The sequence below is a fragment of the Myxocyprinus asiaticus genome, chromosome 4 (genome assembly GCF_019703515.2).
Source record: "Myxocyprinus asiaticus isolate MX2 ecotype Aquarium Trade chromosome 4, UBuf_Myxa_2, whole genome shotgun sequence".
Classification (NCBI taxonomy): Eukaryota; Metazoa; Chordata; class Actinopteri; order Cypriniformes; family Catostomidae; genus Myxocyprinus; species Myxocyprinus asiaticus.
The window spans coordinates 2,238,155-2,252,641 of record NC_059347.1 but is presented as its reverse complement, the minus strand read 5'-3'; the positions used below and the strand labels follow the sequence as shown (position 1 = coordinate 2,252,641).

At 37.6% G+C, this 14,487-nt stretch overlaps 1 protein-coding gene across 3 annotated transcripts in view; it reads right to left on the bottom strand.

Annotated features, from left to right (window-relative positions):
• Positions 1 to 14,487, bottom strand: part of LOC127435782 (endoglin-like) — a 64,125-nt gene that overhangs the window by 43,618 nt on the left and 6,020 nt on the right. For 2 of the 3 annotated variants that reach the window (XM_051689478.1, XM_051689488.1), the window contains exon 3: positions 3,889 to 4,034. In XM_051689478.1, coding sequence (XP_051545438.1) covers positions 3,889 to 4,034 — 146 coding nt within the window. Of the gene's footprint in view, positions 1 to 3,884; positions 4,035 to 14,487 lie in introns of those variants that run through there. The other variant, XM_051689495.1, reaches the window with a different exon arrangement.

Genomic DNA, 14,487 nt, shown 5'->3' with positions numbered 1-14,487 from the left:
TTGTTGATGAAAGAGGTCAGCAGAGAATGTCCAGACTGGTTTGAACTGACAAAGTCATTTACGAATGCATTATGAATCACTGATATGCAGTTATAACAATATCATGCAATACCTGCCAAATAATGAGCCATTTTAATTCACATGTTATAAATGCTTATTAACACTTATTCAATGTTACTAGCTTATGGAAATGTAACTTAATGTAAAGTGAACACATATACGGCCTTAATAAGGTGTTGCCAACATTAGAAACCTGTACGTAAAGTTGAGTATGGTTTAATGGTCATCAGGCTTTATTATATGATATCTGCTGTGAATAAGCATGAAGAACTGAAAAGTGTTTTTGCAGAGGACTTTAGGTAACTAGGACTAGGTAAATTGGGACAGCACTCGGAGTAACACCATTCGTTTGACATCAACATGACAATGAAAGTGACAACACAAGTGAGTCAAGACATTACAGTCATGAATAGAAACACACATAATCCCACCTTTTAATCGCACTTTAGTCTTTTTTGCTGCGTTGTGATATGCATTTTTATTTATTCTTTTTATTAATGTAAGTATGAATAAGTGTATTTATTAAGCATTTATTACATGTAATTTAAAATGCTCACTATTTGGCGATTATTGCACAAAAGCCCCCCTTTTAATTAATGTAGTTATAACTGCATATTAGTGATTTATAATGCATTTTTTAAATGACTTATTAGTCATTAATGAACCCCTTTATAAACCCTTAACAAAGGGAACATTAATGTAAAGTGATACCGATACAGCTATGGTGTTTTTTGTTTGTTTGTTTGTTTGTTTGTTTGCCTTTTTGTTGTTGTTTATTCCATTTTTGGGGCTTGACAGTTTAAGTTAACATTTGCTTTCATTGCATAGGAAAAGAGCAGCATGAACATTCTGCAAAACATCTCCTTTTGTGTTCCACATAAGTAAGAAAGTCATACAGGTTTGAAACAAAATGAGGGTACTATAAATGATGGCAGAACTTTCATTTTTGCACAAACTCTTTAAACTCACTCTTTGTTTGCTGTTCTCTTCTGATGACGTCAATGAAACAAGGTCTGGATATTAAATCAGATGACAGTATTTGTTTTGATAAAATGCATCTGTCTCTTAGGAGTTGGCCTAAACTTGGAACTGAAGAGAATGAGGAGGCTGATAAAGGCCTCCATTATCTAATCACATCAACAGTTTCAGCCTGTTTCAGCTGTCGCTAGTTTGGAGATCTACATCATTTTCCTTCAATTTGTAAAGAAGCATGTTAGAAAAAAGGCTTCTTGCAAGCAAACACTGCTTTCATCAGAAAAACAACAAAAAAAGAAAGTCATTTATGAACAGCACACCCATGCACCACAAATGTCTAGTGTTTTGGATTGTTGTTGTTGTTGTTGTTGTTTTTGCTCAAAGGTTGCTCTAGCATGGTTCAGAAGACTTATGTGATATCTCAGTTACTGTATGTTTTAAGTATCAACTTTTTTTTAAGATTTTTGTCTTAAATTCCTTAGGAGAAATAAAAATAAACACAAATGAGTCAATTGCTGGGATATAGAGAGCATAGAGCTACAGTATAAATGATGTGGATAGCATAGCTCAAATCACACACAAACACAAAAAACATTTAGAATATGTATTTTCTTATTTTAAGCATAAAACTCACTAAATTAAGCTAAATTACTCCTAATATCTTAATACTGTGTCAATTTGCTTGTCAAGTAAATATACCTTCTTTTAAGAATGTTTTGATATTTTTACTGAAAACAAGACAAAAATAATAATTAGCAAAATTCTTGTTATTATCTTTGTTCTTTTTTTTTTTTTTTTTTTTAACACTTGCAGAATTTTCATGCTGTGAAGTCATTTATTCCAAAGTTGTCAAGTGCTGATTATTAATACTTCTAGTGTTCTCACCTGCATGAATCGTCTAACTGACGTGAGTGTATTTAAAGAGTAAACAGCCTCAAAGACAACATAAAACAGCATTCAACTGCAGATTGTTCATTGCATTGTAAGTAATGTTCAATTATGGTCTGTGTTGGTCTTTCTAAACTTCATGTGGTGTAACTTGAGTTGCCTGTAGGGAGCTGCTGTCTACTGTGATGTGTGGCGTGCATCAGTGCTGATGTTCCTGCTCAGATGAGATGTCTCAACTGTTTACCCCTAGCGTCATGGGAGTACGAGCAGAACTGGTCATCTGGTATTCATTGTGCTGGACGAATCGGCCTAAACACATTATGTGTGCATTCAGACTCTTGGATTTCAGGAAGCCTTTAAATGGAGTTTGATTTACATGGATGGTTAAAAAATTTTTGGTTCTACGGTATTTTCATGGTACTTCAAGGTATTTAAAAAATAAAAATAATAATAAATATATACATAAATGCGTGTGTGTGTGTGTGTGTATATATATATATATAAATATTATAAATTATGAACGATATTGCTACAGTAAATGTCTAAAAATGTGGTATTCCCATGATATTTACATGGTATTCAAAGGTATTCAGAAAATACCATTGTACTACAATGGAACATGTCTGAAAAACATGGTATTACCATGGTATTAAAATGGTATTCTGAGGTACTTCAGATAATACCATGGCACTAACATGGTCCATGACCAAAAACATGGTGTTACTATGGTATTTACATGGTAGTCCAAGGTACTTCAAAGAATACCATGGTACAACTATGGTATATGCCCAAAATACCTAGTATTACTGTTGTAATTACATGGTATTTCAAGGTAATTTAAAGTTTACCATGGTACAACCATGGTACATGTGCAAAAACATGATACAGCTATGGTAGATGTTAAAAAACATGGAGTTACCATGGTATTAACATGGTATTACAAGGTACTTCAAAGAATACAATGGTACAACTATGGTACATGTCCAAAATACCTAGTATTACAGTGGTAATTACATGGTATTCCAAGGTAATTCAAAGAATACCATGGTACAACTATGGCATATGCCCAAAATACCTAGTATTACTGTGGTAATTACATGGTATTTCAAGGTACTTTAAAGAATACCATGGTACTACCATGGTACATGTCCAAAAAACATGGTATTACCATGGTATTTACATATTCCAAGGTACTTCAAGAAATACCATTGTACAACCATGGTACATGTGCAAAAACATGATAATGCTATGGTAGATGTTTAAAAACCTGGTATTACTATGGTATTTACATGGCATTCCAAGGTACTTTAAAGAATACCACATGTCCAAAAACATGATCTGCTATGGTAGATGTTAAAAAAAAACATGGTATTACCATGGTATTAACATATTCCAAGGTACTTCAAGAAATACCATGGTACAACCATGGTACATGTGTGAAAACATGGTACTGTCATGTTAGTATGTCCAAAAAATACATTTGTAGTATGTTACCTTTTGTTATTTTTATGTTTGTGATGGCTTTGAAATTAATTGTTCATTCAAGTTTCATAGCTCATGTTGTCGTCCTAAACTCTATAAATGCACATTTGAACCTGTTTATCACCAACAATATCACACAGATCAAGAGCGATGCCATATAAAAAGGCGTAACTGACAAAAGTTTATAAAGTCTTGATTTTTGATAGATGCTTCCTCTTTCATGTTTAACACTGCTGACAAAAGCTACTCACCAGCATATGTCAAGTTTTGGATGTTGCTGTGCTGGTGTTACACCAGCTAGACCAGCATTAAACCAGCACTAACCAGGATAAATCAGTCTTGACCAACCTTGGAATTCATACTGATCTAAATTGTTCTTTTCCGTAGTTGGTATGCAATGGGATAATGGCAACATTTATTTTGTAAATAATTATCTCAGTGATGTACAGTATACTAACAACACTTTCTCAAGAACTCACGTACTGGTGAGAACAGCAGATTAAGGATGTGAACTTGCAACCCGTCCTGAGTGATGAAGTCTGTCGAGCAGCCTGTCGTCATTCCCTTTAGGACGATCCAATCATTGCCATTTCCAGGTACATAACTCGGTTCACAGATTCCACTGGAATCTACAGAAATTAAAATAAGGCAGAGAGAGTTATGGAAATTAATGATATTCTTTATTTGTGGCTTTTTTTATGGAATATCCTGCCAGCAACTCAACAAATAATCTCCAGAAAAAAAACACGTTCTTCTTGCATAAGACACAGGGGTCAGAGGTCACTTCCTGAGCCAATGGAACTAAACCCAGCCCTGCTCAATGCTGCTGCTTCAAACATGGACAGTTGCGCGTTTTATCTGTGATCTACACCCTCACTTAGCAAAGTTAACATTTATTCTGAATGAAGTTTCAGAGTGGTGCACAAAAAACCGACTAACCAGCTCTTTTACGTCAACGGTTCATCCAGTTGCCACCTCAAAAATTGTTGCCACCGGAGCATTCAGTTGATTTATGAGCTAATTGGTATGGTACATTGCAAAGAAGATTTGGCAAAATTAGACATCACTAGTTCTAGGATCATATTTCAGCTCATTTCGAGTCTGAGTGTAAGGCACGTCCGAGAGAGATTTATGATTGAATAACTTACAGTATAGAGCATTGTTGACTTGAGACTTGAATTTTTCCAAACGATTTAGTCTGATTTTGGTTCAACCAGTTCAATGAAGAAAAAAAAAGCTTCAAAGAATAATTTGTTCACGAACCGGACTAGAGCGCCCCTTAGAAGTCCTTCTGCAGACATTCAAGAACCGTTAACAGAACTGAACATCGGAAAAATCATTCAGTTCCTGTATTGAAAAAGAGCCAGTTCTGAATATATACATGAAATATAAGCTCAAATCTGCTCATCATCGAAGTGTCGTTATCTTATACTTCACAATCAGCAGTGTTGTGTTCCTAATATGTTTGCACACATTGTAAAAGGCAACTTCTGCATAAAACCAAGCAAAATACTACTACACTACTACATGCTTTTTGCTGATTTACAGAGGACAGAGTCAGGGGGGAGGGACATACAGGAAGCCATAACATCTGCAAGGACAACAGGAAATGCCATGTACAAATGTCAAGTTAATGGTGACGTCATTCCTGGTACAGGCTTTGTCTTAACGAGTCAAGTTGTTTTCAAGAATGTTAGCAAATATTGAAGACTGCAACCAAATATAAAAGTTTAAGAATCTTCTTTAACAATTGAAAAATCTTTAAAAGTCTTTTAAAAACCCATATTGGTTGACTATTATTGTGAAAATTGGGTCTCCCCCCCTGTTTTTTTTTTTTCTTTTTTATTACTGGATAGGTTTACTGGAAAACAAGCCCAAAAATACTGATTAAGAAATACTGTTGTTTTATTTTCTTGCTGTGTTCTCTTCATGAGAGGTGACTTGTGATCTTCATTACAATGTTTTAATCGCCTGTCAAAGACACAATCGGTCCTGATATTAATCATAATGTGCAGTAACTTGACACTGGACTGGACAGAATGAAAATCTCTCACAGGGGAGTGACATATCAGACAGACACACAGGAACACAACTGGTGGCTGCGCTGACCCGGAAATGCCAAAGCTTTCACTAAGCGATTCTGTGGTAAATGAGCTATAAACGGCTCGGGAGGGCAGAGGCGTTATCTATTTTCATCAGAAGTGGCGATGGCTTTTTCCCATGCAAAGAAAGGCTCTTTTTAAGGCTCAGATTGCTTTTGAGCGCTAGTCTGAAGTGGAAAGCCAAGGAAACGATTTAGGGGCCTATTCCCCCCCAAATCCATCCCTCAGGCTTTACGGCGGCTCATTTGTTATTTTCTCGGTACATGTGAAAGTGTGTCTCCACTCTCACCAACGGGGTGAATATGAGAGTGAGTCACAGAGAAATTGTTTAACACTGGAAAAAAAAAAAAAAACACAAGCATACACAGCAGTAGGGCACCAACAGATGAATTTCATTTCTATCTTTATGAGCTGAGAGCAGGTCAGGCATTGCTCAAGCAGTTATTCAGTTTAAAATTTTTGGAAAATGTATTCATAGAAATCAAAGTAACTTTTGCAACTGTCTTAAGGCTTAAAGTATCCGTGAAAGGCACACTACCCTAGTAATAGCTAAAACATTATTCATTTACTCAAATAATCTAGAACAGTGCTGCTCAACTGATGGGTGGCAGGTCTGTTATAATAGGGTCACAGACAGCAAGGACAAAACAATGCTACATGCAAATAACAAAATGCAACTAACAATAAAATCAATAATAGTTAGAAAATAACCGAGCCTAGGTAGCTCAACGAATAAAGACGCTGACTACCACCCCTGGAGTTCGAGAGTTAGAATCCCAGGGCATGCTGAGTGACTCCAGCCAGGTCTCGTAAGCAACCAAATTGGCCCGGTTGCTAGGGAGGGTACAGTCACATGGGGTAACCACCTTGTGGTCGCTATAATGTGGTTCGCTCTAGGTGGGGCGCGTGGTGAGTTGTGCGTGTATGCCGCGGTGGATAACGCGCTCAACAAGCCACTTGATAAGATGCACGGGTTGACGGTCTCAGACATGGAGGCAACTGAGATTCATCCTCCGCCACCCGGATTGAGGCGAGTCACTACGCCACCACGAGGGCATAGAGTGCATTGGGAATTGGGCATTCCAAACTGGGGAGAAAAAAAGGAGAAAATAAAAAAAATATAGTTAGAAAATAAAAATAGGCTCTTTAAAGGAAGGAGGAAATGCACCCCCACATCTTCTATTGTTGATGCCAAAGTCTGTGTGTGTCCAATCAGATTCTTCATTATTTTGTCACAAATTAATTTGTCAATTGGCAGAAGCTAGGGTTGACAACTTTTTTGCCATGTGAATACTCCTGAGCATTTTGAGTGCTTCAGGTGACGTTTCACCAAAATACAGGACAATACGTGTTTTCTGCCAAAACACAGTGCGTCCCAGCTAATACGGTACAGTTGGCAACCCTAGTAGAAGCTAGCCTTTTTAGTAGGCAGCAAGAGAGATATTATAGTTTGTGGGACGTGATCCTCGAAAACTGTAATATTAATACATTTCAATGTTTAAACCAGAATACATTTGTTTAATTTTGTAAGATAAACAATTTTGGTACTGAGTTGGCTTGTCACTTGATGTCAAATGTGAAATCCAAAATCAAAATCTGTTGATTTGAAATCGTCGGCCCAAATACACAATGCTGGTAAATAATATGATCATCTGAAGATATTTCTGGGAATGCTTGATTTCATCCTACCTAAAAAAAAAATGACAGATGTGAAATGTTAGGTCCAAAACATTCTCTACGCAAGAATGTGAATGCAAATGCTTCTAGTTGTTTAGGTTGTATTTCAAATGGTGATGTATTCTGAAGTGTGTCAGAACACAATTCATAAAGCAACACAAGTATGCATTGCATTCTCAGTGTTGATGCAAGGGCCGTTATAGTGGGCACTAGTCAGTATTGTCCTGTTCTGTGGTCAGTTTTCTCTGTCACATCAACTACTGTCATGGTGGAGCAACAGTTTAAAGAGAATCTTTTAGATCAAGTTGGTTAAACTGTTGACATGTTGATACGTTAAGAATGCACAATGGAACCACACACTTGCAAAGCACTGGACAAGAAAATCTTGCGTGCGTACATAAAATAGGCTTCTGGCCTTATGAGCTGATTATGTCTGAGCTTACAGTATGGGTCAAGTTGAAACGTTTTCTCACATAATCACTTCCTTTTTTAAAGGTCATATAAATAAAAGATGGTAAATTTCAAAGGGTGAGTATATTGTAGTCAGCAATCATGAATATTGAGTCATTCTTTAACTGAAACTCCAATAACATTTCAGATAAATGTAACGTGACCAAGAAATCTCCTTGAACTGCCAGCAAAGATCCACATCCTAGAAACAGTCACTTCCTGTTGTGAGTCTCGTCAGAGGTCAAAGGCGTCAGAGTCTTCCTTAACCTCCATGACTGCCTGCAGGAGTCAGTTTCCTTTACATGAATAACTCCCTTACCAGTAAACGGATAAAATATTTCCTGTCTTGAAAATAAAAAGGGCAAAAAAGTGGAATGATTATCTGTGAAATTAAAATCATATGGATAAAGCCACATTTTGTGTGATTGTGTATTGGATTGGTTAGGGTTGTTTTAGGTTACGTCATGGTTAGGGTTGGTTTAGGTTAGGGTTAGATTAGGTTAGGTGTTTAATACTGAGGGCCCTAATAACTGATTAGAACCAGCACTGGCAGCATGTGTGCTTTTCCTGAAACATAATTGGTGATTCTGAATTGGTGATTGGGGTTGTGAGTTTTGATTGGAAAATTTTTGGAAGCTCGGAGTTGGTTCAGGGTCAGGTGGAGAGAAAGGGGCAAGTTTTAAAGTAAAAAATTAGGCAGGGTTGGATTAGGGTCGGGGTCAGGGTTGGATCAGGGCTAGTGGGTCTGTATACTGAGGGTCTGTAGAAAAACATTTAATTTCAGCAGATTGTGTGGAAAACAAATCACCTTCACTTACATTTTAGCTGCACAAATAGATTTCAGGAAGCCCGTATTTTGCCCTCTTGATTGGCTTCCGCAGTACATACAGTATTAGCAGAACATGAGGGGAAGCAACAGCATGTAATTATTTATTTTGGCAGGTGTCAGTTAACATAACTCATCATGTGGAACATTTTATTTTTCTGAAAATAAACACAGGGCAAATTCCAATCACAAGCGAGCATCACCAATTCCAAACGAAGGGCAGAGCTCTTGAAGTTGGTACGCTGAAGTGAATATATGTACCCTTCGCTAATGACCTTGTGGAATGGCCGTTCGTGAAGGGATTTAGTTGTTCACTTTTGTTTGGAACGATCCTTCAAGTGGTGTCCCCTTCCCACAGTGCCCTTGCGCAAGGGCGAAAAAATGCAGTTTGGAATTTGTCCACTCTGTAACAAGGTCTGGAGCAAATTTAACAGCATGTGTAACTAAGAAAATAATTGTTGCACCCACTGATCCTTATCTTTACACTCATCCTGATCTAAACTGGACTCAGTATCGGCTAACGTTCATTATATGAAGGTAATGTCACAGGAACTATCGGCGAGACTTACATTTATTTTACTCATTCTTCTGAAACAGTCAGACAACTGGGGAGGCTGATGAAAGTGTTTTGCAGGCGAGGACGGAAGAGAGCAGAGAAACAGTATGCTGGGGAGGGGGAGAAAAAGAAAGCTCGAGAGAGGGAGGTCACGGGCTACTCCGCACACCTATTGTCCCAGCGTTTCCTCGGCTGCAGACTGAGGCTGAACCATCCACCGGAAGACAAACAAACTCTTATCAGTGGAGCACAGAGCCCCATGCTGTCCCTTGGCCTCAGACTCCTGCGGCTGCCCCACCGCCGCCCCATCAGAAATCCCCCAAGATTCATCTCGTTATCATCAGAGTTATGCAGCATTTTGGAGTCACTGGAGGGATTTGCTGTGTCAGCGGTTCACATGCCAGCTCGTTGAGGAATGAGTTTAACCAGACGGCTCGAGCAGGACTTGTGGAGACGCCGTGTCTTTGTGTAGGTTTGTTTAAACCTTTGGGAGCTGTCTGTCGACCATCCCATCGTGTTGTAAATAAACAGAGCAACAAACTGATTGTGGGGCATATTTTGAACATGCTGCCCTGTTCTTAACCCCCAACTGTATACACACATGTCTCTGACTGCCTTCCAACAATCTCTACAGTTACAGGTTTTTCTCAAAGCACTGCAGGCATGTGTAGGCATTTGCAAAACTTCTGACAGGTGATTTCACCCTGAAACCTTTCACGATGACACAGATTCTGAAGCTCTAACCCTAGACCAAACTGTATTACTCTAATTCCTCTAAGAGCTGTCAAGCTACATTCACCAAACTTGAAACAGACCTTTTTGGATGTAGTGTGCTATGTCTTTTTTTTTTTTTTAATCAAATTTAAGGCTGAAACATATTCTATGCAAGTATGTGAACACAAATGCTTCTAGCTCTGCAAGCTCAAATTTATGTGTTGTTGTGTTCAAAAATGTATCAGACCACAATTCATGATACAGCACAAGTACACATTGAATTCTCAATGTTGCCGCAACGGGTGCTATAGCGATTTATGTGAACTGTCCTTCTTTTCGTTTTCAAGCCTATCTTTCAAACCAAATACTGTAATGGTAGAGTAACAGTTTGAAGTCAATAAATCATGACATTCTCTTAGATATACTTGAGAATTATGTTCGATATAGTTCATATAAAATCATATTGTTTAATCACTGACCCACAAAATTTAGTTTACTCATTTTAACCACTAATAGTTCTAAACATAAATAACTAATATTGGCATTATATTAATTCATTTTCTGTTATAGCATAATTTCATGTACAGCTGCTTTGAAATAATGCCTGTTGTGAAAAGCGCTATACAAATAAATCTGACTTGACTATTTATTTACCTGAATAATATCACATCCAGTTCAATGGCACAAACTTTTTTAAGGTAACTCTTTTGCCCCCTTGAGTACTGAGGTTTGTTACCACCAAAGTAATGCAAGAACAAACATTAAGCATGTTCATTCAGAACTTGCGTTGGCAATGCGTTGGTCATGTGCTCGCATCTCCTTATGAGTACTTGAGGAAAGTCTGTTTCTGGCCTTAACGTTTTTTTGTAACGGACATTCCCAAAAATCCTCATAGCATTGAAAGCTTTTGACTTTAACTCTTCCTAGACCTTTCAAACTATTAATATCTTTCTATATTTCTATTAGTAACTGTCTAGTAACCACCCAGAACACCTTAGCAACTCCGTAGTAACTGCACAGAAACCTCCTAGCAATACCCTAACAACAACCCGAGACAACCTACCATCAACCTAATAACCCCCAGCAACTGCCTTTCAACGACTATCAAGGCCAACCTCCATTCAAACTTGAAATCTTTATTCAAACTGCCTTAGTATTCAATCTACTGGGGCTTACATAACCTTCCAACTTTAAATTAACTTTCAAACTGTTTAAACTTTCAGGAAAGATTTCGTCAAGCCACTTGATAAACTTTTCTTGTCAAGTTAGTGATATTCTGAGGTTTCAGCACCATAGCAGTATAACAGCAGTGACTGTGGCTGAATTCAAACCAGTTCACCATATCCTTTCTTCCACTGTTAAAAAATAAAAGCTTCATCAGCTCTCTCTAATTGCTATTTAAATACTTGCATTTTCATTTTAAAAGCAACTTTGCAAGTTCTTTCCAAGCTCTTTGTTTCAGCTTCTTGGCAAAATGGTTAATAACGTACAAAACCCAGAATTTGTATGAGGATACACATGCAAACCATCACAAACACCTTTTTATAACATTTATTCCAATGTTTTTAAAGGCTATAAACACAAAATGATTTGCTAAAATCACACATCACATGCAAACTATGGACACAGTCAAATAATGAGAATTGTCTCATGCAACTCACAGAAACCAATCTATCTTCTTTGGCTTTATTAGCCTGGCATCTCGGAGAGGACATACTCATTTAGCAGAGACTGTTTGCCCGTTCCTCTAAGCAGATGGAAGTGTCCTGGTCCCAGCATGCAGGAGGAGTGTCTAATCACTCAAATCTGATGTGGCTTCACACTACATATGCTTTCAAAAGCATCAACAGATTCTGCACATATCTGCTTCCAGTGCTCCTAGAGAGGGTGCTAATGATTCTGACCTAACTCAGATTCATGGATGGGAATATTGGTTGCATCACTGTCAGTAGCACTACTGCCAGCAATCTTGGCAGTAAATACTAAGACAGCGGTGACTATGAAAAATGCTGAATATGACAAGTGATGTTTAGTGCATGCTTTGCTGCTTCATAAGGTGAAACTTCAACAACATGCAGCATGTTATAAACAAGCTCTCGTTTCTGGGTTCAGCTCTCGGGCAACAATATTATGAATGTTTTATTATTAAATTTAGCTGATCTGAGTCTCATTTTAAGATCATTTAACAGAATATTTTGCCCAAAAAATGAAAACTCTGTCCAAATATGCATATTCAGAGTTGGCACGCAAGAGACAACACATATGATTCAACGTCAGTGAGTCTGAATGGCATTAGCTCTCCAAAATTGTTTGCTGGTATAGGCTGGTCTAGCTGATCTCCCATTACCAGGCTGGAACACCAGTTAAGACCAGCAAACCAGCTTAGGCTGGTCATTTTTATTTTTCCACCAGGATTCACATGCCATGTAACCAATTGTGACCAAATTTAAATAAGAAGAAATGTGATTTCTGTCTCACATTAAGATTTGTGAGCTATGGCAGTGAGCAAGATTTTCAGCGAGTAATAAAATGATACATACCTTAATGTTTGGTACTGGCACACCAATACAAATAATGTCAATGCATGCAAATCACTAACAAAACAATTAGAGATTACATCATATGGACTATTTTAATAATAGTTTTATGATGATTTCATTGTGCCTTTTGTATTTTTTGAGAGCTTTACATCCCAGTTCCTATTAAGTGTAATAGTAAAAGAGCAAAGTTAACTAAGGCTGCAACTAACGATTATTTTGATTATCGATTAATCTTTGAGTATTTCTTTGATTAATCGAAGGAAAAAAAAGATTTCAAAAATGTATGTTTACTTGGTTAATCGAAGAAATAATCAAAAACTAATTTGACAGTATATCCTGTGTTTTATTAAATTTATTTAAAAATATATAAACATATGCTATACATTGTGTATAAAAAATATTGTCAAAAAAGTGATGTCATTGACGGAGCTTCTCCGTGCATGGTGCACTTATCCAACTAATCATTGAAATTTGTTGTTGATTTTCATTATCGATCATTATCCTTATGTCTTCCATGGAAGAAAGAACAACATGAACTCTTGAATGAACTCTTAACCTTATTCACAGTAGCGCCATATTTGATTTCTGACATGAATGAAAACCAGGCTGTGAGGGGTACAGTCTCTTCAATGGCATGCACTGTATATAGCTGTAGACTTACAGCTTCTAGAACACATCAAATGTTCATAACTCATGTTTTCTGGAGTTTTTTTTTTTTCTTTTGTCTACTGAAATTTCTTGGAAAGATTTTTTTTTTTCAATCTTTCGTCTGCAGAATGATCCAAAACACTTTAAACAACAGTACAACCCATTGAAGAGACAGTAAGTCTATCCCTCACAGCCCTGTTGTCATTCCCATTGAAATTAAAGATGCCGCTACTGTGAATAAGTCCCATTCCTTGAAGGTCATAAGTTTTTGCCCCAGTTGAACTGTTAGATCAGTACAGACAGACTATGACATGATGCTCATAATAGCAGGTCTTATCAGTGACGGTGGTCATTAGCAACACAGCGGCGGTGCGTTTCAGCGAGTTATAGTTTATCTCTGCCTGACGCTAATGAGCCATTCACGAGTCACGCCACGACCGGTCAGCATGAAAGAAATGAGCAGACGCTTCAGAGACAGGACATGTCCAGAGGGAGTCGAGACAGAAAGAGACAGAGACACTGGGAGGGGTACGACAGATTCTGTCTTCTAATCCAGAGTTTATTTGTAGCACTTAAAAATTTTACAATAGTGATAAGAGAAAATGAGTTTCAGTTTGTTAAAAGAGACTTTAAGGAAAAATGTACCCAAAACTTTAAATTCTGTAATCATTTACACACCCTTTAATTTATATACAGTACAGCTCTGGAAAGAAATTAAGAGACCACTGTAAAATTATCAGTTTCTCTGGATTTAAGTATGGTTTGAGTAGAATGTACATTTTTGTTTTATTCTATAAAGTACTGACAACATTTCTCCCAAATTCCAATTTAGAGCATTTCTTTGCAGAAAATGACAACTGGTCAAAATAACAAAAAAGATGCAGTGTTTTCAGACCTCGATTAATGCAAAGAAAACAAGTTCATATTGATTTTTAAACAACACAATACTAATGATTTAACTTAGGAAGAGTTCAGAAATCAATATTTGGTGGAATAACTCTGATTTCCAATCACAGCTTTCATGCAGCTCAGCATGCTCAAGTCTTTCACATTGATGTTGGGTGACTTTATGCCACTCCTGGTGCAAAAATTCAAGCAGCTCGGCTTTGTTTGATGGCTTGTGTCCATCCATCTTCCTCTTGATCACATTCCAGAGGTTTTCAATGGGGTTCAGGTCTGGAGATCGGGCTGGCCATGACAGGGTCTTAATCCGGTGGTCCTCCATCCACACCTTGATTGACCTGTCTGTGTGGCATGGAGCATTATGCTGCTGGAAAAACCAATCCTCAGAGTTTGGAAACATTGTCAGAGCAGAAGGAAGCAAGTTTTCTTCCAGGATAACCTTGCACATGGCTTGATTCATGAGTCCTTCACAAAGATGAATCTGCCCGATTCCAGCCTTGCTGAAGCACCCCCAGATCACCACCGGTTTAAGTCTTTGTTCACTGATAATCTTCCCCTTAGCTGTAGCTCTCACATTTCTTAAACTTTCTCCGTCATGATTTGTCATGTGACATGTGAGAACCCATTCCGCTCAGCATCACTGACATTATTTTAATATACACCGAT